The sequence below is a fragment of the Aphanomyces invadans genome (assembly GCF_000520115.1).
Source record: "Aphanomyces invadans strain NJM9701 unplaced genomic scaffold supercont1.20, whole genome shotgun sequence".
Classification (NCBI taxonomy): domain Eukaryota; phylum Oomycota; class Saprolegniomycetes; order Saprolegniales; family Verrucalvaceae; genus Aphanomyces; species Aphanomyces invadans.
This window is the reverse complement of record NW_008580165.1, coordinates 483,358-509,978: the sequence shown is the minus strand read 5'-3', so window position 1 is coordinate 509,978 and position 26,621 is coordinate 483,358. Positions and strand designations below refer to the sequence as shown.

General features: G+C 54.7%; 1 protein-coding gene across 1 annotated transcript; it reads right to left on the bottom strand.

Moving 5' to 3' along the window:
• Positions 1–37: 37 nt before the first annotated feature.
• On the bottom strand, positions 38–26,621 carry H310_09251 (hypothetical protein; the record flags this gene model as incomplete). Its single annotated transcript, XM_008875275.1, has 62 exons — positions 26,605–26,621; positions 25,747–26,556; positions 25,289–25,698; positions 24,966–25,246; positions 24,728–24,920; positions 24,402–24,682; positions 23,676–24,362; positions 23,350–23,628; positions 23,212–23,302; positions 22,457–23,159; positions 22,102–22,399; positions 21,567–22,053; positions 20,982–21,510; positions 20,454–20,930; positions 19,369–20,406; positions 18,918–19,321; positions 18,293–18,869; positions 18,142–18,248; positions 17,698–18,091; positions 16,592–17,653; positions 16,134–16,549; positions 15,521–16,088; positions 15,369–15,475; positions 15,052–15,318; positions 14,794–14,995; positions 14,612–14,745; positions 13,950–14,556; positions 13,805–13,881; positions 13,584–13,744; positions 13,395–13,539; positions 13,042–13,351; positions 12,580–12,995; positions 12,450–12,526; positions 11,979–12,399; positions 10,957–11,934; positions 10,384–10,911; positions 10,046–10,327; positions 9,750–9,992; positions 9,437–9,700; positions 9,111–9,386; positions 8,829–9,062; positions 8,540–8,779; positions 8,247–8,495; positions 7,892–8,203; positions 7,542–7,838; positions 7,183–7,491; positions 6,864–7,127; positions 6,509–6,811; positions 6,159–6,461; positions 5,850–6,113; positions 5,501–5,797; positions 5,152–5,454; positions 4,901–5,092; positions 4,474–4,776; positions 3,861–4,410; positions 3,076–3,812; positions 2,466–3,022; positions 958–2,416; positions 830–910; positions 411–788; positions 306–360; positions 38–240 (listed from the first exon to the last, which is right to left on the bottom strand). The coding sequence occupies exons 2-62, from the start codon at positions 26,507–26,509 to the stop codon at positions 38–40; spliced, it is 23,430 nt and encodes a 7,809-aa protein (XP_008873497.1). The 5' UTR covers positions 26,510–26,556; positions 26,605–26,621.

Sequence of the window (26,621 nt, the reverse complement as noted above, 5' to 3'; positions counted from 1 at the left end):
GTTACACAGTGCTATCTTCCAAACGGATTGGCACGCCTTAGACCGCACCAACTTTGGCTTTAATTTCCCCTCGTAGCTTTTCACATCGCCTTGCAACGTCGTCGCGATCGGCCTTGACTCGAGCGAGATCGTCCCGCGCTTCGCCCAGTTTTTTCGAGAGCAGGGTCACTTCATGCTCCATGTGCTCCGCTTCTGCTTCGCTCAGCGCATCTTCGAGCAGTTCGACGGCATCGCTGGCTTCTGCTCGACGTAGTGTCCATGAGAACAGCGGCAATCAGATCATCGCATGGCAAGCGCAAACGCACCTGTGTACCTCTTGAGCGTTTCCATGTAGGACTTTTCTGCAACGTCCAAGCAGTCCTACATGTCCTTTTGGTTGGGTGGAAGGAAAAATGGCAGACGATGCCAACCTGTAGCGACGTCACTTGCTGCTCTGCGTGGGCCATGAAGAGCGCTCTGGAAGACCCGACTTTCGCAAAGGACCGTGGGGATGTTCGTTCTTTGCGAATGCTTGACGGCGCTTGCACGGACATCGATCTTAACGGCAATAACTTGCTCGACGAGTGCTGGTGGTCGAGGACAGTCAATGCGTCATCTCGTTCTGCCACGTCATTTTGCATTTGATCCAAGAACGCCTGCATGTTGGCGAGGCGTGCTTCGATGTTGCCAGGCAAGAAATACGTTGTTGGCGACGCGCCAGGTACATCTTTGGATCGACCCCACGCGGCCAACGACTCGACCGAAGCCGACGGAACGAGCCCAAGATCGTCCGTTTTCGAAAACAACTCCTAGTGGTCGTTTGTCAAGTCCATGTCGTTGCAAGGTGTACCTGGTAGCAGCGCCCGAGCATGCGATAAAACTCCGTCACAAACGCTGGATCGCTGTCGTCGTCAAAGGCCGACTCGTGGACCTACAAACGAATGCATACATGCTCCATCCATGACGTAAACAAAGCACCTTGATGTGGGCCGCCGTGTGCACCAACAACAGCGCAAGCTCAGGAACGCTCTCCAGGCGGCTTTCGCGAACATACAGCGTATGGATCTGTGCATCGTACGCCATGGAGTGGCCAAACACGCCGGGAGACGTCGGAACAATCGTTGCGACTGCAAGTTTCAACGTCGGGTCCAACGTCGCGACCAAGTTTCGACCCCATTCCAAGCGGGAGATCTGTCGAGGTGTCATCTTGGTGGCATCCAATGCTTTCAACGGTCCCGACGCAGCCTTGGCATCTTGTTCGAGGCCTGGATAGGCTGCCAACAACGCCGACTTGATGGAGCCACGTCCCGTCGAAATTGGAACGGGACGCTCGGAGCTCGTAAGTCGTTGAATCAGGCGCTCGATACTGTCCAGCTTCTGACCGATCACCTCCATTGGGTGGCTCGACGGTTGCTGCAGTTGGTTTTCATGACCTTGCGCTAGTGTTGTAGCCATCAACGACGTGGCCGGCGCTTCGTCGACGGGCAAGAACTTGGTCGAGGTAGTATGTGGGTCTGCCAGTCCTCCGACACTCCCGAGTCGCACAAGGGTCTTGGTGCGATTCACGGCGCCTTGGAGTCGCTCTTTCCCAAGTCCCAGTAGCGCCAGTGACGGGGCCTTCACCATCTGATCCTTGTGCTTGCGAGACTCCAGCTCGTCTGCCAACGACACCAAGAACTGAGCATTGATAATTTCGATTCGCCGTTTTGTATCGTCGTCTGTTCGCTTCAAACGGCGCTTGCAAACTCGTTCCTTGCGCTCCTTCTTCTTTTGGAACCGAGCGCGCAGCATCGACGTGAGCGACGCTTCTTGCTTCTGCCGTTCGACCTCCAACGCTGCGATCAACGCTGTCCGTCGCTTTTCACTCACTGACTGAGCCAATATCTTTTCTTTTTGACGCTGCCATCCATGCTCGCTATCTTGGCGCTCCACGGCCAACTGGGCAGCATACGCCTCGTCCAGTTCCTTCCACTCGCTCGCTAAATCTTCACGTAGTTTCTGCATAGCAGATGCGCCAGCTTGGACAATGGAGTCGATGCGAGCTTGTTTTTCCAACTCCAAGTGACCACGAAGACCAGCCGTCTCATCGTCGACCGTTGTGGTGGTGGCAGCAGCGACAGCAACCTGGGTCGCAGGCACCGTGGCAGGCGTGACGACATCTGGCTTGCACTGGGCTACGAATTGCTGGTACAAGTACGCAATGTCCGCGACTTGGCGCTCTTTCAAACTCGCTTGTTCCCTTGTTTGTGCAGCTTCGACGTCTTGGGTGCCTGAAGCTTCTATATCCTGCTGCTTTACTCGATACAGGGCATCGAGCTCTTCCAATTGTCGATCACGCTCAGTGGGGTCGCCCGTCGATTCGAGCAACGCAGCCTTATCTTTGGCTTTTTGCTGCATCAACGCTTGTAAAGCGTCGCGCAATACGGCCGTGCGATCTCTGGGATCAATGGTTAGCGCCGGGGACATAACATTCTGTAGGGTTGTACCTGTATTGCTTGGCGAACAGCAGCGATTGCTCCCGTTTGTGACGCTTCTCAACAACGCGCTCGATGATGGGCGTGAGCTGGGACACGACGATGTTGTTTTGGGCCAGTAGTTTTTGAATCATCGCGACCTCGCGCTCCATTTCGAGTTTGTTGGCGAGCTTCTCTTGGTCTGATTTCTGAGTCTGCGCTGCGTCTGCCCGTTCCTTGGCCTGCTGCGCCATCAGCTCGTCCTTCTTCTTCTTCTTCTTCTCTTCAAGGCGACGCATCAGGTCCTTCTTCTTTTGCGAACTCTCTTGCTCGAGACTGTCTGTGTGGGCTGTCAGCTTCTCCTGAAATTCGTTTGTGACACGATCTAGTTCCTTCTTCACTTGAAGTTGTTCTTGACTCGCTGACAACTTTTTTGCAAGGTCGTCGTCGAGGCGGCGGCCAGAGTTGACCTGTTCGTTCAGCGCTTCTGCATCAAAGCGAGCAATTTCATTGGCTTGCTTGACTTCCAATGCCTTGAGCTCAGCCTCTTGGGCAGATGTCAACGCATTGCCTTCGTCTGTTTCTTCGACCTATATGCAGAACGTCACGACCTTCCTCATGCATTCAATTCGAACGATCCAACCCGTGGGGTTCGTTTTTCGTGGTCGTCAATTATCGCGTTGAGTTGGGCGAGCTTCTCTGCTTCAGCTAGTCGAGATTGGAGGGCCTCAGCTTCCAGGCGTTGTTTCTCCAGCAGCGCTTTCTTTTCTTCCTCTTTCTTTGCCTGGAGTTCCATCGCCTTTTTCGTCTTCTTCGCAGCCATGCGTGCTTCGAGCTTGGCTTTTTGAGTTAGAGCTTCGTTGGCTGTGTCTTGCTGGAACTGGTTCATCTTGTTCGAATACTCCATGGACACGCGTTCGAGCTCCGCCGCGCGAAAAGCGTCAATGGCAGCCGTCGCAGCTGCAGCTTCAATAGCCGCTTGATGGATCTTGTGTTCAGCCGCTCGTTTTGCCTCCTCCTGCCGTGTCAACTCTTCGTGCAACGCGTCTTCGGCTTGTTTGGCCATTTGAGCGGCCAACTTCACCTTTTCAGCAATTTCTTGCTCCTCGAGCAGAGCACGCGCCTTGTCAATTTCCGCTTGGTCTTTACACTGAGCCAATTCTCGCTCCTTCTGCTCGCGGCGAATCCGAATTCGATCTTTGAGCTTCAACTCTTGCCGTTGCTGCTCCGAGTCGAGGGTGGTTTGAAGTTGCTTGAGTTCACTTTCGTGAATGTCCTTCAGTCTTGTCCATTCGTCTTCGGCCATCCTTTTTTCAATGGCCGCTTGTTGAGCCTGTAGCTCCGCCTTCTTGGCGATTTCTCGCTGCAGTGCCGCCATTTCTGCCAAGATATCGATGTTTATCACCGGACGACATACCAACGTTGTACCTAAGTCCGCGCGCTGTTTCTCCTTTGCAAGGGCATCCTTCGCGTCCTGGTCTAGTTTTGCTGCCAACGCCTTTTGCTCGGCAGCCTCCTGAGCTGCCAGTACATTGTCGTCAACCGTCCCTAGAACCTTTTGCTTGCGACGGGCAGCAATGCGCTCTTTCAGTGCAAGCTCCTCCTTTGCACGCTCTGCTTCGAGGGTCTTTTTCAGCTGGTCTACGTTGGCTTCGTGATCTTGCTTGACTTTTTCGACCATGGCGTCGACATTGCCTTTTGCCTGTTGCACCGCGGATGCCAGGAGTTGCCGTTCTTTTTCCGCTTCCGCCTCCAGTTCGAGGCGTTTTGCGGCCATTTCGGCCTCAATTTTTACCACTTCTTGCGTCATTTCCACAGCGTGGTCGGCAGTTGACGGTCGATCAGCGGCCTGTTTGGCATCCTCACGAAGTTTTCGCTTCTTTTCCATGCGTTCTTGCAACCGAGTTTTCTTGAGTTGTTCCTCTTCATCCAGCATGCGCTGGCGGTCTTTCGTGTGCTTGGCCAGCTCCGCGTTGATCTAGTCAAGGTATTGGTCATACGCCAGTCCCGACAATCACCGCGGGTTCGTTGTTGGAGTTACCAAGTCAATTTCCTTCTCATTGTCGGTTGGTGCAGCCGTCGGGGTCCATCCCTTCACCAGCCTCTCCGTGGACTCGAGCACTTTGCGCTTTTCATCCATCGCATTCTCAATTGCCCGCAATTCCGAATCGGCTTCGCGATCGAGAAGCAAATTGAGCTGGTCGGCGACCGCCGAAGTCGCCACTTGTTTGACTCTATCGCGCTTTTTGGTCAATCGATCGGCCAATTTTTGCTTGAGGATTGTCTCTTCTTCATCCAAACTGCGCCGCTTGTCTGCACTTGTTCGCGTGTGCTCTTCTTGAATCTACGATCAACAAGTTTTATGAGCCAAGGCAAGGTAATAATAGTCTTGCCTTTCGAATGGTATCTTCGTCGTCCGAGGTAAGACCATGAAATTTAGCTTTGTCCAAGAGGTTTTCGAGCTCGACTTGCTGTCGCCTAGTGTCGATCTCTGCTTGAAGCTGCTCGTGCATCACAGCCTCCTCTTCACGCGTCACCGCGTAATCGTCATGCTTCGTTCGACGGGCAAGGCGCTCTTGTAGCCGATTTCGCATGCGCGCTTCGTCGTCCTCGAGTAATCGTTGGCGCTCTTTGCATCGACGCGCGTGCTCGTCGAACAACTGGAGATACACAACGCATTTCAGTCAGTGCAGTGGAAATTCAAGGGTGGACAGCGAACCATTTGAATGTCATCGTCAAAGTTTGCTTGTAGCTGCTTGATTCGATCGAGTTGAACTGATGCCTCTGCTTGGATATCCTGGCGCTTTTCCTCGACGACTTGTTGGATTAATTTAATCTCAGCGGCTTCCTCTTCGTCTAATTGTTTGTCCACCGCTTGCTTCTTATCCGCCGATTGACTGCTAAGTCTGTTGGCTTCCCGTTTTGCAGCCAATCGAGTTTTCAACGCATCTCTCTTCCGCGCTTCTTCGTCATCAAGCGCCTTTTGCCGATCTCGCCACATCATATCATGGTCTCGTTGAATCTATTCACCCATGAAATATCTAAAAAGTTGAGGAGTGAGATCAAACCTTCTTGATCACGTCGCTGTCGTCTGGTGTGAGCATGTTCAAGCTGGCCTTTTCAGTCACTTGATTCAGCATGAGTTGGTTCTTGGCATTCTCGAGGTCGCCGGCGAGCTCGGCGAGAGCGTCACCTTCTTCAGCAACGAATACTGCCGCAGCTACGTGCTTCTCTGGCCCAGACATTCCCTCCAGCATTGCACGTTTCTTGGAGAGCCTGTCCTGCAGATGCTGCTTCCGGCGCTTCGCTTCATCTTCCAACTCAGCCACCTTTGCTCTCCACTTGCTGTCGTGCTCTTCTCGGAGCTACATCGTGCCCGCGTGAGTTGTATCATTCATTGGATGAAGACATGTCTACCTTGCGAATCATCTCTTCGTCGTCCGACGTCAAGAGATTCTTCTTGGCCTTGTCAGCTAGAATTTCAATTTCCAGCGTGGCACGATTGGCTTGAATTTCGGCTGTCATGGCCACCTCCAGGTCGCGCATTTCTTCGCCGGTGATTGTTTCGCCGAGCTTTCGTCGCTTCGACAAGCGATCCTTGAGTCGACTACGCAGCCTCGCTTCTTCATCTTCGAGCAATCGCCGACGCTCCCTGCTCATGCGCTCGTGTTCGGCCTGAAGCTAGACAAGATTGAAGTCGATTCGAACAATGTCGGAATGTCCTACCCGGGAAATGTCGTCGTCGTAGTTGGGGGGAGCGTCCAGTTTGTCAAGTTGGGACGCTTCTTTGGTACGTTTCTCACTCAACTCTTGTAGTTCGTCGCTCAGATTTGTATCTACTTGCAAGGTTTCTGCAGCTTCTTGCAATGCCACCACAGATTCGAGGGCTGCAATTTCCTCGGGGGAAGACATGGTTTTGGCTAGTTTTCGAGCTGCCAACCGATCGCGGACGTCATTCTTGCGGCGCGCAGCTTCGTCCTCGAGTGCCTTTTTCCTCTCGCCCCACAACTTTTGATGGTTGTCTTGGATCTAAGAAGCGAGATGAGTCCATCAGAAATCGATTACTTGTACAATACCTGTCGAATTAACTCTTCGTCGTCTGGAGTGAATACTCCAATGAGCTTCTTTTCCAGCAGTTTCGCCACCATGGCGCGCTGTTTTGCCATTACGAGGTGATCATCTGCTGCTTTGGACAAAACGTTCTCTTCCACGTCCAATTGACGGTCAATCACATCCCTTTCTGCTGGAGACAAGTCGCTGGCTTTGTTCTTGCTTCGCTTTTTCATCAATCTATCTTTCAATTGCAGCTTTCGTCGTGCCGCTTCGTCCTCAAGCTCTCGCATCCGGTCGGCCCACTTGGCGTCGTGTTGGGCTTGAAGCTGGTTCATTTTGTAAACAAGTTGAGCGTCAACATCCAAGAGAGGCACTAACCTTTTGCAATAAATCCTCGTCGTCGTAGGACAAGATGTTAAGCCGCTGCTTCTCCGACAGCGCTTCCACCTCTGCTTGGCATCGCATGTCAGAGATTTCTCGCTCGACCGCTTGTTCCATCGCTTCCACTTCGTCGGGCGTAGCAGGATCGCCAAGTTTCAATCGTTTGGCAAGCCGGATCTTGAAATGCTGTCGCATGCGAGCCTCTTCGGCCTTCAACCATGCCTCTCGTTCTTTCGATCGTTTGGCGTAATCAGCTTGCAACTGCACCACACAGATGTTAAAAACCGGTTGAAACAACCCAAACTTGGATGCGTACCCTGTCGATGTCGTCATCGTAGTTTGGAGGGGTGTTGAGTTGCGTGAGGAGCTGGGCCTCAACCTTTGCTTCTTCGGCAAGCACGTGTCGCTTCAAGTCGGCCATTTCCTCGATTTGCTGCATGTCGACATTTTCCTGGGCATCGAGTTGCATCGCGCACACTTCTTTTTCGTCGGTTGGCTTCGTGGTGCGACGGTTTGCATCGCGCTTCGCTGTCAAACGTGCTCGCAATGCTGCTTTCCGACGGGTTTCATCGTCGTTGACCTCCTGTTGCCTGGCGCGCCACTTCTTTTGGTGGTGACTTTGAATCTAAATCGATCGGTTAGGCCCACGACACTTCTGGATTTAACTAATCCCACCTCTTTTATCAAGGCTTCGTCATCAGGTGTCAAAAGATTGAGCTTAGCTTTTTCAGTAATCTGTTCCAATCCCAATCGTTCCTTGGTCACTTCGACGAATTGCTCAATTTCTGTCGACCCTCTTGCTTCTTCTAACTTGAGCTCCTTCTCAGCTTCTTGTTTGTCCAGCAGCGGCAACGCTTCAACATGCTTTCGCTTTGCTGCTAATCGATCATGCAATCTCTGGCGCCGCCGTTTTGCTTCATCTTCCAGCTCTGCCAACTTTTCATTCCACTTTGCATCGTGCTCAGCTCGCAACTAGAAAATTCCTCTGCATTTAATAATGATGGCACCATGCAAAACTGCTGTACCTTAGCGATGGCTTCGTCATCGTTGTTGGGCGACTGCAGCTGAATGAATTGCGCTTCCGTCTGCAGCTCTTGCAGCGCTTGCTGCTCACGTTTGGCATCCATGTGATGCTCCACTTGCTCCAGCTGAAGCCTCTCTTCGTCGTTCACTTGGGCAAGCGCCTGTGCTCTGGCAGCTGGCGTATCGAACTGTTGCTTTGCCAACGCATCACGCTTTGCCTTGAGGCGATCCTGCAGGTTACTTTTCAAACGCTGCTCTTCGTCTAGCAGTTGTTGATTGCGAGCCTTTGCATCACGTTCGTGCGCTTCCCGTAGCTATTGAACAAGTTCATACACAAGTATAATCGATGGCATCCACCTTGCGAATCGTTTCGTCGTCATCGGAGGTCAGTGGGTTGCTTTCCGCCTTTGCCACCAAAATGGAAAGCTCGTCGTGGGTCTTCTTGGCAGCCGCTTCGGCTTCCACCTGCTTTTCTACCATTGCTGCATCATCTTTGGACTTGGCAATTCGTGCCAGTCGATCGCGGAGCCGGCCTCGGAGCCGCGCCTCTTCATCATCGATCTCCGCTTTCGCATTGTCCATACTCTTTTTCAAGTCGTCGTGCAGCTAGGCGAAGATTAGCCACTCCATTCAAGCATTACGATGAGTACCCTTTGAATAATTGCTGCATCGTCCCGGTCAATGTCCACTCTTTGCAAAGCAACGATGCGTGCTTTTGCCTTGGCTTCGTGCATCGCGAGTTCATTGCGTAGCAATCGAACGTCCATTTCGAACTCGTCGAGCTCTTCTTTGGACGTTGCACCAGCAGTGAGTTGCGCAGTCCATTTTTCTTCGTTGGCGTCCAGTTCTTTGTGTCGCGCAGCCCATTTTGCATCGTGCTCAGCCGTTAACTATGTCAGCCAATGATGACTTCGAACACTTCACTCTAGACTTGTGTACCTGTTCAATCTGCTGCATTTCGTGGGCAGAGATTGTGCCAAGTTGAGCTTTCTCAACCAATTTGGCAGCTTTCAGAGCTTCTGCCTTGATCTGCAGCATGGATTCGAGGGCCGACTCCAAACACCCCTTGCGCTTCTTGTCGAGGCGACAGGCCAAACTTGCTCGCGCCAACGCTGCATCGTCTTCCAGTGCCTTTTGCCGCTCACTCCATTTTTTGTCGTGGGAATTCAAAATCTAGAGATATTTTAAGGAACGCACAATGTGCAAGCAATCCGCTCTTACGTCATTGATGACATCCTGATCTTGCGTCGTCAGGGCTTCAAGCATGACTTTGTCGGCCAAGATTCCAGTGTTGACAGCGTCCGCATCGATTTCAATGTCCAGTGCGGCCTGCTTTGTCTCGAGTTGTTCCAACATTAGGGTAGCGTCCTCGTCGTCAGGATGCATCGTATCTTTTCTCCTCTTCAGGCGTTCCTGGAGCTGGACACGCTTGACGTTTGCTTCCGCAAGTAGCATTTCCTTCTGACGTGCCCACTCCTGGGCAAACTTGTCTTGGATCTACCAATTATATCTCAACACTCTGTCCTAGGACTCTTGTGTTTCTCAACCTGTGCAATAGTGTCGTCGTTGTTGGCGTCACCCAAGGATTTAATTGCAGTCGCCTTGATAATCTTGCCAATCTCGTCCAAACTCTGGCGCTCTTCCACCATGGCGAGCAGCAACTCGGATTCCTGGACATCCTCTGGTAAAGCAGCTCCTGCTTGACGTTTTCGCTTGGATTTTCGATCGAGAAGCTTTTGTCGTTGGAGCTGCTCTTCGTCCAGCAACGCCATATTTCGAGCATCCCATTTTGCCTTGAATTCATTATGCATCTACGGGGAAAATGAAGCTCAACACGTCAGCTGTGATACGAAATCGTACCTGGTTCAACACGTCTTCATCGTCAGTGGAGAGTGTTCCAAGTTGAGCCTTCTCTTGGACTTGGCAACGTTCGAGTTGCTCACGTTCTGTTTCAAAGAGCATTTTCATCTTTGTATTTATGTGAAGGAGCTCCGGTGTCAATTTGTCCGGCTTGACTTGACTCCACTGATGTGACCACTGAAGTTCATCGGCAACCACATCGTGCACGCGCTCGCTCCATTTGGTCGAATTGGATGCCAGCACCTGCGGCGAAAGCATTAACTTCTGCGCGTGAGTTTATAGAGGGACCACGGTACCGTTTGCAATTGAGCAACATCCGCTGGACTTGCACAGTTCGATTGGATCGCATCGGCTAATCGTTCATATTGCAGTATGTCGTGCTTCGTTGTGATTGCGCGCGTCATCTGATTGGATTCAATGTCGTTCATAGCTGCAAATAGTGCAGCTGTGCCGTCCGCTGCTGGCGTGGCATCCCCCTTCGCCGCTGACCTTGCTTTCTTTCGAGCATTGAGTTTTGCCTTGGCACGTGCCTTCTCGTCTTCGAGCAGTCGTTGCCGTTCGTTCCACTTGGCATTGAACTACAGCGATTCGAGTCATCGTCACGCATTCTCCACGTGAGAGTCGTGCACCCTACCTCATTTCGGATTGCTTTTGACACGCTTTCGTCGTCGACATCGTTGATTCGTTTTTGAGTGTTGCCTCGAACAAGCAACTGCGACGACTTTTGTTTCACGCTGTCCAACTTTGTTTGAAACTCTTGTTCGATCTTGGCCTGTTCCTCGGCAAACGTGCGCTCGAGCTCTTTCAGTTCCAGTTCCTGCTTCTCTCGCATCGCGGCTTTCAGCGCTTGGTCTTCCAACAGTAGGTTACTCTCCGTGTGCTTTTTCAGCTTTCGAATTGCCAACCGATTGCGCAAGTGCTCTTCTTGTTTGTGGCGCTCCAGGCACAGGGACGCCTCCAATTGTGCCATGTCTTCGTTGAACTCATCCAACAGTATCTGTCGATCCTCTTCTGTCAAGCTCGTGTTCGCGTTCAATTCAGAAATGAACTCGTTTCGCATGTTGGCCGCCTTCAACTCGTCTTGGATGGCATCGCCTTCAACTTCGTCGTCCATGAGTTGCTGCAGCTCTGCCATGTCGCCGCCATCTTCCTCAAAGATTGGCTAGAACTCATGCTTAGAATGACCCAGAGCACGAAGTACGTTTACCTCCGCCATTGTTTCCGTTTCAGCAAACATTGCGTCCAAATTGAGAGTGGGGGCAACCGCTGGAGCCATGAGTTGAAACTGGCCTGGATTCGACAGCAGCGTTCTCAATTGAGCGACCAACTCGGCGACATCATTGGCGGGATTTGTCGCTGCTTTAGCCAGCGTCAAGTCGTTCTTGAGGTCAGCGAGCGCGCGCTGCATGATGATCGCGTCCGGTGTAAATTTTGTTCGAAGTGCATTGAGTTGCTTCTGATCTGCTTCAATTTTCGCCACAAGTTTTGATGCACCGACTTGTAGTTCCTTCAACAGTGTTTGGAGACCCTTCTCTTGTTTTTGCTTGAGCGGCTTGATCAAGGCCGGATTTTGCTGCTCCAAGGCTTCTTTAATCTCAAGGGCACATGCTTCCTGGAACGCCTCGAGCTTCTTCATGTATGACGGAGCGACATTGCTAAATTTGAGCAAACTCTCGCACACTTCCGCGGCCCGTTCATCGCATTCACTGGCGTGGCGATTGCAGCTTTGCTTTAATTGCAGCAATTCCGGCGAGAGCAAGTCGCGAGTCGTCTTGCCAAATGCATTCCACACAGCAGCATCCACTTTTCGGCGATTTTGTTCGCTCTGGAGAATTGGCCATACTCCCATTGTTGGCTCCGTCGTGGAAGTGATTGCTTGAGTAAGTGTGTGCAATTCAGTCGTGATTGCTTGCAACAGTGGGGAAGATCCGTTTCCTTTCACCATTTCATCAATGATGGTCGAGACAATGCCTTTGTCTTGAACCGTGGCTGCCAAACAGTTTGCAGATACAAGGAGGGCGCCCTCGGCAGTACATTGCTGCGCTTCGAATTCGGCTCTGGCAGCGGCGCTTCTTTCGAGGGATTCGACCAAGACGAGTTCTGCGTCGCAGCCTTCAGCATCCTTCTCGCTGGACTGCGCAACCACAATCGATGCCAGCAACCGCTTGAGTTCGTCGGCTTCGTTCTAGTCGATGGTTGAGTTTCCTGATGTATTGTAATTGCACGTACTTGCAGCAACTTCATCATTTTAACGGCTCCTGCCTCTTGGTCGTGGAACGATTTTTCGACGCTGTCGTGGTGGAACTGAAGACGATCGACAAGCTCACGAATTCCCAAATCGTCGCCGTCCCATCGATTGAGCTCGGGTTGGTACTCGCCAGGTGTCTTGGCTTTTGCTTCCAAGTCATCCGACGGCACAATGTCCGTGACTGGCTTTGCATTCTTCTTCACGATAGACCCTTTCGATGTTAGGTTGGACAAGTTGAACCCACGGGCCTTTTCCTTGTAGCCGCCAACACTTGCTTGCTTTCCAACCCAACTCTTTCGCCGAAAGTAGTACAAACCAAAGATCAAACCAGCCACAACCCCAAACAATGCAGCAAGCAACCCGGCAATCAACCCCCAGTCCGGCGCCAAGATGATGTCGTTGCTACGTGCATCTCGTCAAACGAAGACGATGACACAGTAGATCTGTCAAACCTGGGTTTTGCGTTCAGCTTGATGAGGTTGGCTTGCGTCAGAGGCACAATAGGTCCATCGGTCGGGCATTTGACACCCTACCCAAGCACATGTCGTCAGCACATCACGGAATAGTCCTGTGCGTACATACCGTCTCCATGACGGTCACTATGGTCAGCGCGTCAGGGTTATTACTCAGGACAAAGACATAGATTCCGCTCTGGACAAACGAAAACGCAAACGCTGCGATCGCCACCGTGTTGGCCTTCATCTTTTCGTCAAGCGTTCGAAATGCACCGTAGTCAAATTGCGGGTTCGTGTTCATGAGCGAATCCTTGGCATACACGGGGTAGCTCTGGTTGGACACGGAAAACATGATCGAGTCGCCTTTTTGAAGACACAGCATGGGGTTCACGATGCCAGATTTCGCTTCGGCCAGCCGGCGCCTCTTGGAATTGACTGCAGCTGGAAGGGTTGCATCGTACGTTCCAGAAAATGAACTGCCGGAGGTTTCAATACTCACGACATTGCAGCTGGATGTGCCATTGGCCACGCATGACAGCGTTCCTAGGTGTGTGTGCGTGAAGCCACTCTTGCAATGCATGCATCGTACCAAAGATGTTGGCCTGGTCCGTCGCCGGCACTGGCGTCGACACGCCAGTAACTGGGTTAAACGACTCCAATGTGTTCGTTTGAGAATTGAAACGTAGTTGAGTGGATGATGCCCGGCACGCGGCATTGCAAATCGTGTCCAAGTCCGGGACATTAGTGCATTGACACACCCCCGACGTCGGTAGGAACTCGCCTGTACCGCCATTGCAAGATGAATTGCACGAAATCAGCGACGCGTCTTGGCAGGCTCCTCCCAGCGTTCGCACTTGGCCAGATCCACATCGGGAGTACACCATCGGTTGGCAGTCCACCTGGCCATCAATAACGTCTTTGAATATGGCATCCGTGGCTTACTGTGTCGTCTTGATCCGATCGCAGCAACCCGTTCGCATCATAATACTCGTAACCAGGCTCGCAAATGCAAAACCCGTCCGAGAGCTGAAACGCGCGGTGATTGCCCACGCAGTTGCATTGCGTCGAGCCCACAGGCGACGATGCACTGTGTTGATGGTGAATGCCGCCACTGCATCATCCGGTACAAACCTCTTGGAGCACGGATAGCACGTGGCCTGTCCTCTGGAGTATTGATATGTGTTTGCAGGGCACGTTTGGCACGACGCCAGGCTTGTGCCACCCATGCTCGGATTGAATGTGCCGACCGGGCACGCGGCTTCCAAGTACGTTCCGTTCGTGCAGTAGTAGCCCTGCAAATCCAAGTTTGTTCAACAGTGCTTGGGCGATTGTTGCATGGGGGAGCGCCTTACCGCAGGGCAAGGGTACCCGTGGTCAGTTGTGACGCTCTGGGGCGACGGAGACGTTGCGCCTTCGAGGCAAACAAATCCTGCGGGGCAAATCGTGCAAGTCGATCCATCTCCGTATGTTCCGCGCGGGCATAGACGACACGCCTACGTCTCGAGTCAATTTCAACGACACTGTTGACGAAACTCACTTCGTGCAGTGAAGAGTAGTTGCCTCCCTCGGGTTTTTGAATCGAGAGCGATCCCAACGGACATGGGGTCGGGCTGCTTGAATATCCAGGACAGTACGTGCCAAAACCACACTGGATTGGTACCGACGACCCGACGGGACAATAGTAGCCCGGTGGACATGCCAGTCCTTTTGTGGAATTGGACGGGCAAAAGTACCCTCCAGGACAGACCGTGGGCTCGCCTGCTCCGCGGGGGCAATACGTGCCAGCATCACAAACGAGTGGCGACAACGATGCCACAATACAATATGATCCCCCCGGACACGTGTTGCAATCGACCAGTTTCGCGCCTCCTGCGGTTGGCAAGTACGTGCCAGCGGGACATGGAACCGCATCGGGCGTTCCTCGCGTACAATAGTGTCCCGGCGGGCAATCGTAAATGCTGTCGTCGACGACTCCCGTTCGGTTGCACCATTTGCCTGCGCGGCAGCTCAGACACGATTCGATGCTTTTGGCTCCGAACGATGGATTGAAAGTCCCAGTTGGACACGGAATGGGCAACTCGGCATACGGACAGTACCGACCCGGCTACCGACCATACACTAGTTAGACCGTTGTTTCAATCGGCCCGATGGGGACGCACCGGACACTCGACTGTCACAACACCGTCAAGACAACTCTTGCCGGCCGGACACGCTCCGCAGTCATACGGAACCGCGCCAAAGGACAGCATGCGAGACGAGTTCGATGGGCACGGAAGGGGGTCCGACGTCCCCTCTGTCATATTGTTGTCAAATCCACATGAACAACTGCCTTGCAAAGTACCTGGACAATAATGTCCGTACGGGCACGCCCCGCCAGAACTTTGCTGCCACGGGACGAGGGACTGGTTGAACGACATGGGGTTTGGCAGCGCGTTGCCGTATTTGCAAAAGTAACCACTGATGCATGGCCCCGTGACATTGCCATTCGTGCAATATTGACCTGCTGGACATGGCGAGCATTGATCGGGGCTCTCCAATCCCATCTAGCGCATTCCTGCCAAGTTAGCGATTCGTCCCAACATCTCACGTTAGGACAAACCTGAGCGCCGTAGGTCCCGTTGGGACACAACCGAGCCGGCCCAACTGGACAATAGAAGCGCGGTGGACATGGCGACGGCAGCGATGTGTTTCCAGGGCAAAATCGGCCCAACGGACAAGGGGAGCAAGCCGTTTGGCCAGCGATGGCTGTGTAAGTGTGAATGGGGCAAGCTTGCTCTGTGCCGTTGATGCAGAATGAGCCAGGTGCGCACAGACGGCCAGTGGTTCCATCCACAGGGTCGTCAATACTCGCGCCTCCCAAACAAACCTACGATCGCAGTTGGTGAGACAAATGACCGTCACGAGCTGTCCACTTACATAGCCGTCTTTACAAACGCCACCTGTAGCAAAATTGTCGTCTGGAGTTGATGTTGCTGCTCGGGAGCTGCAGTAGTAGCCTCTCGCGCATGGCCCAGTCGGCACACCTAATGCAAAATTAAAACCACGAGTTGAAAGCGCATGCTACGTACTGGTTGGATCTTGGCCCGAGCAATAGAGCCCAGGAGGACACGAGCGGCACTCGTTTGAATCACCAAGAGAAGTATCGTTGCTGTACGTCCCGGGTAAACACGGGTATTGAGTGGGCGAGGAGGTATTCTGGAGGCAATAATGACCGGCGGGGCACGGAAGTGGGTTCGCCGTGCCGATTTCGCAATAGTACCGACGCGGACAAGGCAAGCACTCGGCGAGTCCCGTGGTGCTGGAGAATGTCCCACCCGGGCACGGGATTGGGATGGACGTCCCGGCCGGACAATAGTGTCCAACCGTACAATCCACTTGGACGTTTGCTCCAGGACAGTACTTGGATGCAGGGCACGGCTCGGTCGGGACGACGATGCCTGTACCTGGACACACAAAGCCCGCCGCGCACGGCGTACATTGCGAAGCATTGGTCAATTGTTTCGTGTTGGAGTAAGTGCCAGTCGGACATGGGATCGGGTTGCTCGTTCCCGCAGGACAGTAGCTACCGGGCGGGCACTCGTCACCTATTTTGCCCTTGGCGTTCAGTTGCCCTGTTGGTGTGCCTGTGTACGATCCCTGGATCGCCGGGTCAGTTCTCGCCTTGTGATATGTGATACGTACTTGTACACAATAGAAACCAGGGGAGCATGGGGACGCCGCCTGCAGGTTGGACGACGAACAGTACTTGCCAGCTTCGCATGGAGTTGGCAAGGATGTCGATTCAGGGCAGAATGTGCCGAACGGGCAATGCCCAGCAAACATTTCGACAGAGTCGTCTGGTGTTGCCGAGATGGCACCTTTGAGGCAGTAGTACCCCGTCGAGCAGTTGCCTGTGGGGGCAGTGGCGGCGATAGTGCTGACGTACATCCCTCCAGGTGCCAACGTGCACTGCGTCACATTCTGCAGGCCCGATTGAGCGCTGAAGGTTCCCCGAGGACAAGGATACGTATCGCTGCGAGGAGTTCCAGGGGGACAGTAGTAACCAGGGCGGCAGGTGAAACTCATGTACGAATCGATTCCCGCAGGACAGAAGTACCCTACCACGAATGTAGTCAGGCTGCAATTGCCTCAACACGTACCAGCAGGGCACGTGAGGCAAATGTCGAGCCCTTCGGAAGGACCATACGTTCCTTCAGGGCACGATTGTGGTGTACTCGACCCACGTGGGCAGAAATGTCCTGTCGGGCATATCGTTCCGCCTGCTGCTGTTCCATTGACGAGTGTTTGCAGTCCTGTTGGCTGGGCGAGGATGTTGTTCAGGACGCAGTAGTAACCTGGGTCGCACAGGCCAGCAGGAGAGCGCGCCGCCGACAAGTTGCAGTAATGCCGCGGAGGGCACAACAAGCAGTCAGCCAGGGACTCGCCTTTCGTTCGTGGAAGATATGTTCCAAAAGGACACGGAGTCGGCAGGAACGTCCCCTCTGGGCAATAATTGCCCTCTGGACATTCCGATACGTTGACAGACAGCGTCGAGTTGGTCGTGGCGAGGTTTGAAAATTGTCCGAATGGATTGACACAACTTGCTTGGCACTTGAAGCCAGCTTGACATGGCCCAGTGGGGGCAGAGAGGCCAGCCGAGGAACAAAACTGTCCCGGCGTACAAGGCATGCACTGACTGCTATTTACCAACCCGGAGACGTTGCTGAAGCTTCCAGGGGGGCACAGTAGAGGCGTAGCTTTCGTTCCTTGGGGGCAATAACGACCGACGGGACAGATGAAGTGCCTGTCGGTGGCGACGCCATCGCAGTACGACCCGGCAGGACAAATGGTGCATGTGGCTTGGCCGATAGCGTCTGCGTATGTGCCTTCTAGGCATCGCAATGGCTGGACCGATCCTGCCGGGCAATAAAAGCCCATGGGGCAAATGTTCCCCGTGACTCCATCGACGGGAGTAGGAGTAAGTGCTCCAAGCGAGCAATAGTACCCAGCACTGCATAGCCCAGAGGGGGCCACGAGGCCAGAGCTATTGCAATGAGTCCCTCCAGGACATGGAGCGCAGTCGGACTCTGCCTGCCCTTGCAGACTTGGTCGATATGTCCCGAGGGGGCAGTGGGTTCCAGTTGCTGAACCCAGTGGACAATATGCCCCCGGGGGGCAGAGAGACCCGTACGATTTGTCGACTGGGTTTGCAACCGGCGAGCCTACATGCATCATCGCATTGATGTAATGAGGAGAAGGATGTTACCTCCAGCGCAGATATATCCAGGGAGGCACGGCCCGCTTGGCTGTGTGAGTCCTGTTGAGTTGCAGTACGACCCAGGAATACATAAGTTGCATTGACTTGAGTTGACCAGCATCGTGTTGCTGCTGTATGTTCCCGTTGGGCACAGCAGGGGGAGACTCGACCGAATGGGGCAGAAGGCTCCAGTGGGGCAAGGCACGGGAACGGACGTGTTCTGAGGGCAGTATGCGCCGATGGGGCAATCCAGGCAGCTCCAAGCCCCTGGAAACGGACTGTAATACCCGGGCGAGCAACCCACTTCGAAGGATGACCCTTGTACGCAAAAGGCACCCGGGGGACATGCGTAGCCAGTGACATGGTCGTTGGGGGCTGAAACGGACGCACCCCCGACACACACCTACCTCAAAAGATGTCAGCAGTCGCGCGTGTGCCATGGTTGGTTTGCACATGTCCAGCGGAACAAAGGCCTCCCGTGGTGAAGTTATCGTTTGGTTGGGGCGAACTGGCGCGACCTGCGCAATAGTAGGAAGGCGCGCAGTTCCCGGTTGGAGCGTCTACATCCTTTTATAAAGTACTGTCTAACGTGATGGTTGGGTACCAGTATTGCCAAGGCCAGAACAGAACTTGCCCGGTGGACAGTTGGTGCAGTTTGTCGCGGACTGAAGTTGGATGAATTCACCATAGGTGCCTGGAAGACAGCGAAGACTTGTCCCATTTTGAGTGCCGCTGGGGCAATAGTACCCTTGGGGACATGACTCAGGCGTGATGCAGCCGCTGACGCAGAAAAACCCCGCAGGGCACGTCTGGCACGAAACCTGTCCAGTTTGGTCAGCATACTTGCCCGCGGCGCATGGTTGCGGCGCGATGGACCCTTGCGGACAAGAGGAGCCAAGAGGACAGAAGTGCTCCGAGGCACTTTTCTGGCCACCAGGACAGTACGAGCCGGCTGTACATGGGACTATTGCACTTGTGAGGCCGGTTGTCGGACACATAAATCCTGGGTCGCAGCTCGTGCAGCCAGAGACATCCTTGAGTTGCTTCGATTTCCCATAGGTACCCGCAGGACACGGCGTGGGGTTGCTAGATCCCTCTGGGCAGTAACTTCCCAAAGGGCACTCATTCCCGATCACGCCAAACGAATTCGTTTGTCCGGTCGGGGTGTCCGTGTACGAGCCCTGGTCAACACTTGTCACGCTCGAAATCGCACCGTTCGTCGTGTGTACCTGTATGCAGTAAAAGCCTGCTTTGCACGGCAATGTCGTGGAAATGTCTGGGCAGTAGAAACCTGGTTTACAAGGCGTCGGGAGCGACGACCCAGACGGACAACTCGCTCCCAACGGACAGAGGCCGCCGAGAGGGCCATTTGTTGGGGTTGCGTTCAAGGCGCCGCCAATGCAATAGTACCCGCTCGAGCAGTTTCCAGTCGGAGCGGTTGCCGCCACGATGTTCACAAACGTCCCGCCAGGTGCCAATGTGCACTGCCCGACACTGGTCAACCCAGTTTGGTTGCTGAACGACCCTTGGGGACATGGAAATTGGTCGGCGCGAGTTGTGCCTGCTGGACAATAGTACCCAGCAGGGCATATGTACGAGTGGAAGGCGTCGATACCAGTGGGGCAATAATATCCTGTTCATTCCTTGTCAGGTTGAAGGAGGTGCAATGTCTGCATGTACCTGCAGGGCAAGTCGCGCAGGCGGACATGCCTGGGGTGATGGCATATGTGCCTTGGGCACAGGGTATTGGCATGCTCGAGCCCGAGGGGCAGTAGTGCGCCGTGGGGCAAATATCTCCGCCGACAGCCACGCCAGAGGCTGTCACACTGGTGCTTGTCGGCTGAGGAGACACGTTGCTTTGATAGCAGAAATACCCCGCAGCACAGAAACCACTGGGGGCGGTCGCCCCGGACACGTTGCAATACGACCCTCCAGGGCAGAGCAAGCAATCTTCGACAGCGATTCCACCCACCGATGGCAGGTACGTTCCTAGTGGACAAGGCTGGGGCAAAAACGTGCCCCCAGGACAATACTTTCCAGCAGGACAGCTACCCACGGTTCCATTCGAGCTGAGCTGACCTCGGGAGTTGATAGCACCAGCAACGCAGTAGTATCCCGGTAAACACGGTCCGGTTGGAATTGAGAGCCCAGTCATGCTGCAAAAGGATCCACCCGTGCACGGCGTGCATTGGGATGCATTGGCAAGTCCAGTGGCATTGCTAAAAGTCCCAATCGGGCACGGGTACGGATTGGCATTTGTTCCTGGTGGGCAATAGAACCCTGCTGGGCACAGCAGTCTCGACGACGTTTGGACCCCATCGCAGTAAGATCCTGCCGGGCACGGAGTGCACGAAGCTTGACCAAGCAGAGCACTAAATGTTCCTTCCGCGCACTTGAGCGGTTGGCTCACGCCGGCCGGACAGAAGTACCCCATCGGGCAAATATTGCCAGTAACACCGTCGGTCGGTGTGGGCGTTGAAGCAGCCAGGGTGCAGTAGTACGATGCAGCACAAAGCCCAGACTGCGCGACAAGGCCAGTGCCGTTGCAAAATGTTCCGCCCGGGCATTGCGAACAGTCTGCGAGGGACTGGCCTAAAATGTTCGGGCGGTACGTGCCGAGAGGACACAGCACAGGTATCGCAGAACCTTGCGGACAATACGCGCCGGTCGGGCACACCGTCCCGAACACTTGGTTGTTTGGATTTTGAAAGGGAGCGCCTGAAGTAGGATGTTCAAGCGGACTCAAGAGTCTCCTCTTAACGTACCTCCTGTGCACGTATAGCCAGCCATGCAAGGTCCGGTAGGTTGAGTCAACCCACTGGACGCGCAGTAAAATCCAGGGGGGCATTGCAAGCATTCGGAGATTTGAGCGAGTCCTGTGACGTTGCTAAATGTACCAGCAGGGCACTTTTGCGGCAACGACGTGCCTTGGGGGCAGTAGTACCCTCCAGGACACGCTTCGGGGGTCACAGTAGCAGTTCCGTTGCAGTAAAATCGCTCGGGGCAGTTCGTGCACTTGGCTTGGCGCACTTGGTTGTTGTACGTTCCTGGGGCGCAGGCAGAAGGTCCATACGCTCCTTCCGGTGAGTAGTAGCCGATGGGAGATTCGTTTTGGGTCGGCGTCGTTGCCGCCAATGTGCAGTAATAACCTGCTGCACATCCACCCGTTGGTAAAGCCAAGCCGCTGCTTTGGCAGTACGACCCTGGCGGGCATGGAGAACAGTCGGAAAAGCTCTGGGCCCCTGCAACCAAACAATTGTTACAATGCCAAGTTGGCACGACCGGCGGTGCACCTGTGGCGTTGTTGAACGTGCCGGCAGGACACGGAATCGAAGTGTACGAGCCAAGGGGGCAATATCCCCCTTTCGAGCACAACCCTCCTACTAAGCCACCAGAGCTGTACACTGCAGTTCCAGCAGAGCCACTTGGAGCTGACGTGTACGAGCCGCCCGTGCAGTAAAACCCTGCATCGCATGGCCCACTTGGATTTGTAAGCGCAGTTCCATCGCAGTACATTCCTGGCAGGCACGTGTTGCAGTTCTCCATCATTTTGAGGTTGGTGGCGTTGCCAAACGTGCCCAGCGGACAAGGCTCAGGGTCTGACGTGCCCGTGATACAATAGTAACCTTGGGGGCAATCGATCGGCCTTGTCGACGCGATGGTGCAGTACTTTCCAGCCGGACAAACCATGCAATCGTCTTGGGCACGCCCTTGCGTTCGATCGAGGTAATATCGAGGCGGGCACGCGACTTGCGTCGCAGATGTCGACATGGGCGGGCAATAATACCCCGGTGAACAAGTGCCAGTCGGAACGATCGAGGCCTACGTGCACGTCATGACCACAAGTCGATCGGCTTCATGGAGAAGGACCGAGTCACCTGCAAGCTGTAGTACCCAGCAGGAGTTGGAATGCATCCACTGAGAGAGTCCATCCCAGTTACGTTGTTGAATGTCCCGGCTGGGCAATACACCGGCGTGGGTGTTGCAATCGGACAGTAATGGCCCTGGGGGCACGCGTTCGATTGAAGCGTCGGCTCGTAGGTCATGCCAGGAGGACAGTACGTGCCGTTGTAGCACCGACCAAACACCGATCCACGAGAGGTCCACAGTCCTGCAGAGGTCGGCAACAGGTCCGTCGGTGTGGTGTTGCTGCCGCAGAAATAGCCTGCGTTGCACGTGCGGCAGACACCCGACCCCAGAGGTGAATGAAACCCCACCCCGCATGGATTTGGAGTGATGCTACCAGCCGGACAGAAGCTTCCAGCGGGGCAGTACGTGCACCTTGGCCATACCCCCGGTCCCGCGGCCGTCGTATTGATGTCGGGCGTGTACGAGCCTGCTGGGCACGGCACAGGAGCCACCGAACTAGCATCGAATCGTCAAGAGAATTCTCGAGCGGACTGAATCACTCACGCTTCAGGGCAGTAACTACCGGGGGGACAGCTGGAACATTGGGAGGCATCGGTGAGATCTGTAGCCCCCGTGTACGTGCCAGCTGGACAGGGATAGCGATCTCGAGCGGGCGTTTGCATCGGACAATAGTGGCCTGGAGCACATGGACCGTCCACGGCAGCCCCTCCACCCGAACAGAACGATCCGGCAGGACATTCGGAGCATTCACTTGCGCTAGCTAAATTCGTGCTGCTGCTCCAAAACCCAGGTGGGCATGGAAACTGCTTTGGGAACGCGGTGCCGTTGGGGCAAAAAAAGCCTGTTGAATAACCATCGTCAGGAACCCACGCGTCCTGTACTGAATCGACAAATTTACCTGCGGCACAGCTCAGCTTCTGCAACGCGTTGGCACCGGTACCGCTGTAGCACGCAAATCTTTCCGGGCACACAGAGCAATCGGCAGCACGAGTGAGGTTGCTGCTGTCCGTAAACGTCCCGGCAGGACACTCGTTGGAGAAGGCAGACACCGTCTGCATGGGACAGTAGTGGCCTGGAGCGCAGAGGTCAGTGTACCCAATTTGGCCAACGTGGGGACAGGACCACCCCGCTGGACACGGGATGCATTCGTGGATGCCAGACCCTGATTGGAACGGATTGTAGTGGCCAGCTGGGCATGGAGTTGGGCTCACGGATCCTTGAGGGCAATAGTTGCCCATCGTGCATGGAATACACTGCGCGGCGGTAGTGGCTCCATTCTGACTGTCTCCATACGTTCCCGCCGGGCACGGAAACTGCGTCGCGCTTTGCGTATTTGCAGGGCAATATGACCCCGACGGACAAAGGATTGGTTTGGCGCTGCCTGCGGGGCAATAGGAGCCTGCAGGACAGCTTCTGCACGCGGCAGCTGACGTAGCATACGAGTCCGGACTGTATTGACCCGCTGGACAGGGAAACGTGGTGCTCGTTGCGGTGGAAAGCGGGCAGTAGAAGCCTGGAGGACAGGGCTGCATACTGACAGACGTGGACCCGCTCGGGCAGAAGAACCCCTCGGGGCACGGAGTGCATGCATGCGCTACGCTCTATCGTAGAATGCAACTCTAGTTTACGTTGAATGTCGAGGCGAGCTTTTACCTGGCCAGCAGTCGTATTGCCATACGTCCCAGGTGGACACATGAAGAAGGTTGTGGGTGGGTTGCAAAACCCTCCGGCAGGACATGCATCCCTAGCCACGAACTCAGGTGAATCAAAGCGCAGGATCGTCCGTCATACTCTGGAGGGGTCGGAGATGTCGAAGCCAAACTGCAACGATAGCCAGGGCTGCATTGCAAGCAATTCACCGACGAACCAGGGCTCCAGTACCCAATTGGGCAAGGCTGAGGGGGCTGCGTCGACTGAGGGCACTCGTAACCAGGAGGGCAAGCTGTGCAGGACGGTTGGGCAGCCAGCGAATAGTGCCCAGGGGGGCATGCCGTGGGAGACGCGCAAAGATCGCCACAACTGGACCCGGAAGGACACACAGTGCAGTCGAACTGCCCTTCTTTCGAGTACCTAGAACAAGCGACTGAATCCTCGGCGCACTTGATTTGTCATCATACATTCCCAATGGACACCGCGTGATGTTGGAGCTACTGGGAGACAAGCACTGATAGCCACCGGGACATTGGGTGCAGCTGCTTTGGCCAATGTCCGAGTACGTGCCGAGGGCACACGGGGTTTTGGTCGCGGAAGTTGGATCTGCGCACGCATACCCAGCTGGACATGGAATACACTCGGCGAGACCACCAGCGCTATACTTCCCCGGTGGGCATGGGATTTGCGTGCTGGCGAACGTAAAAGGACACGAAAACCCCGGGGCACACTTCGTGCATACAGTCATGCCGCCAGTGGAAAAGTACCCTGCCGCGCATGCCACGTTGCCGGACCCGTCTGGCGTGGGGCACGCAAATCCACTTGGGCACAGGGTACAATTGGCAGCGCCTCCAGAAGCAAAGGACCCCGGCGGGCATGCCAGTTGAACGGCTTGGTCCACACTTGGACAATACTTTCCAGGGGCACACGTCGTGCAATTGGTTGCACCGGCCAGTGCATACGTCCCTGGTAAACAAGCTACTGGGGACGACAGTGTCGTGGAATAGCAGGCATAGCCAGCGGGGCACGTCACGCAGGCGCTTTGCGAACCAGAGCTGTACGTCCCTGGAGAGCAATTCGTGGGGGCGCCCGACGTTGTCGTGCACTTCATGCCTGGAGGACACGGTGTGCATGCAGTGCTTCCTACGGAACTGCTTCGACGATGACGTCGTTCCTTGGTTTGGCAACGTTACCTCGTAGAACCCAGCGGGCAAGGAATTGGCGGCATGGATGTCGAATTGCAAAACGAGCCTGCAGGACAAACCGTGCATGTCGTGCTGCCTACGCCAGAATAATACCCAGCACCACACGGTTGGGGCGGCATCGAGGGGTTCGGGCACTGAAACCCTGCTTCGCATGGATCACACGAGCGTTGGCCTGCCGTTGACGTCGCGCCACTTGGACAAGCCACGGGTGCTTGCGTTGTGCTCGCACAGCTAGATCCAGCAGGACACGGTGTGCAATAGATTTCACCCTGCAATTCCTCGCGTCAGCCGTACGACTTCACAAAGAGTCTTACATGGAGGCTGTACTGGCCAGGGCTGCAAGGCTGGAGATCGTTGTTCACACAAGAATACCCCTGCGGACACGTCGTGCAGGTGCCATTTCCTTCCACGCTGTATGTCCCAACGGCGCATGCAACGGGCATGACGGATGGTGACACGCAAGATCGTCCAGCGGGGCACGCCGTGCACGTCATGGCCCCAGCCAGACTAGTTTCACTCGTTTAGCTGCGCCGTTACGAACATTAGTCCAACCTGTATGTGCCCAACGGGCATGGCATGGGAAGATTCGTCGTCGTGGGGCAGCTCGATCCGGCAGGGCATATCGTGCACGCCGTCGAAAGACCATCTGCATATGTGCCGTTGACACACGTCAAGGGGGCGGCAGTTGTGATTGCGCACGCTTGCCCTGGCATGCAGGGAGAACAGACCGCTGCGCTGCCAAGAGCGTACGTGCCAGTCGGACATGGTTGGGGAGGCGCCGTCGCGTTGGGGCAGGAAGACCCAGGTGGACATGTCGTGCACAGTGAGCTTCCCTGCACTCGTCATTGGTACGACAAAGGGTGTTGAAACCTCACCGTCAACGAGTAAGTGCCAGGGGCACAAGCTAATGGGGCTGCTGATGCTTGCAAGCACCCATACCCGAGAGGACAGGATGAGCACGACGCCGCCCCGCCCAAACTAAACGTGTTTGGGGGGCAATTTGCCGGTGGCGACGTCGGAGTGGGGCACTGCATCCCAGCGGGGCACGGTGTGCACACAACGCTGCCTGTTGAAGGTGCGGTTGTCCCAGGAGGGCACGCATGGCACGCAGACACCGACGTGGATTGAAGGGCGCTGGATGCAGTGCCCACGGGACATTGAGTGGGGGGTTCACAGCCTCCAGTACAAAACGCCCCTGCAGGACATTGCACGCACGAGTCGTCCGTCAGTGTAAACGACGCCGTGGTGAAGCCTGGCGCACACCTCGCCAAGCAATTGGTGACGGCTACATTCTAATGATGAGAAGTCGATCATGCTTATAGAGATGGCGCACCTGAATACACGGTTGTTGTGGCAAGAGCAACTTGCTCCAGCACAAACTCTTCGGCTGTTGCGGTCTTCAGCACGCCAACGCTGTTCAGCACTCCGTCTGATGGTGGGTTCCACACGTTTCGGAGCCAAAACGCGATGGTGGTCCCAGGAGGAACCACTCCACCGTCACCGTTCCGCTTGATTTTAACGGCGTTGTTGGCTTGACTGGTGGTGTGATTGCCCAATCCAGTCAGCATGTGCAGCTCCACAGCGGAGCTCAAGTTGAATGCCGCGTGAAGCTCAAAGACATACTCGCCGTTGGAAGGAATGGCTACACCGGTGGAAAACGACACGAGGATGCCAGCGTCTTGGGCTGCTCGATGGGACTGCATGCCAACGTACCCAACTCTTAATGTGCTTGGCTGAGTAGCAGTCGCAGGTTGAGCGGTCACAGTGTCCAAAAGGCCGTTCGAGTTGTCTAAAAGCTGAACCGAGTACGTGTCTGGTATGCCCGACGACGGCGGTACGGCACATGCTAAGGTCAAGTGAATGCCGCTTCCTGCTGTGATGAGCGCATTGTTCACGAGCGTGAACAAGATCACACGGGTCGACAAGTCGCTTGTGGTGGTAAACACGGCATTTTGTTGTCCATCAACAGTCAGTGTTGCCATAACGCTGTTGTCCAGCAAGTCGACGTAAGCGAACGGCGGTGGTAGTTGCCATGCCAACGTCGAATTCACTGGAGCATCCACGGCAAAATGTAGATCCATCGTCAGCGATGACATACTTCCAGAGATTGGCTGGAGGAATCTCACGCTTGTTGGGGTGGCAACTGCATGAATTGCGTCAGAATCCTTCGAAGAAAATGGATACAACTTACCGAGGCGTCGCTTCAAG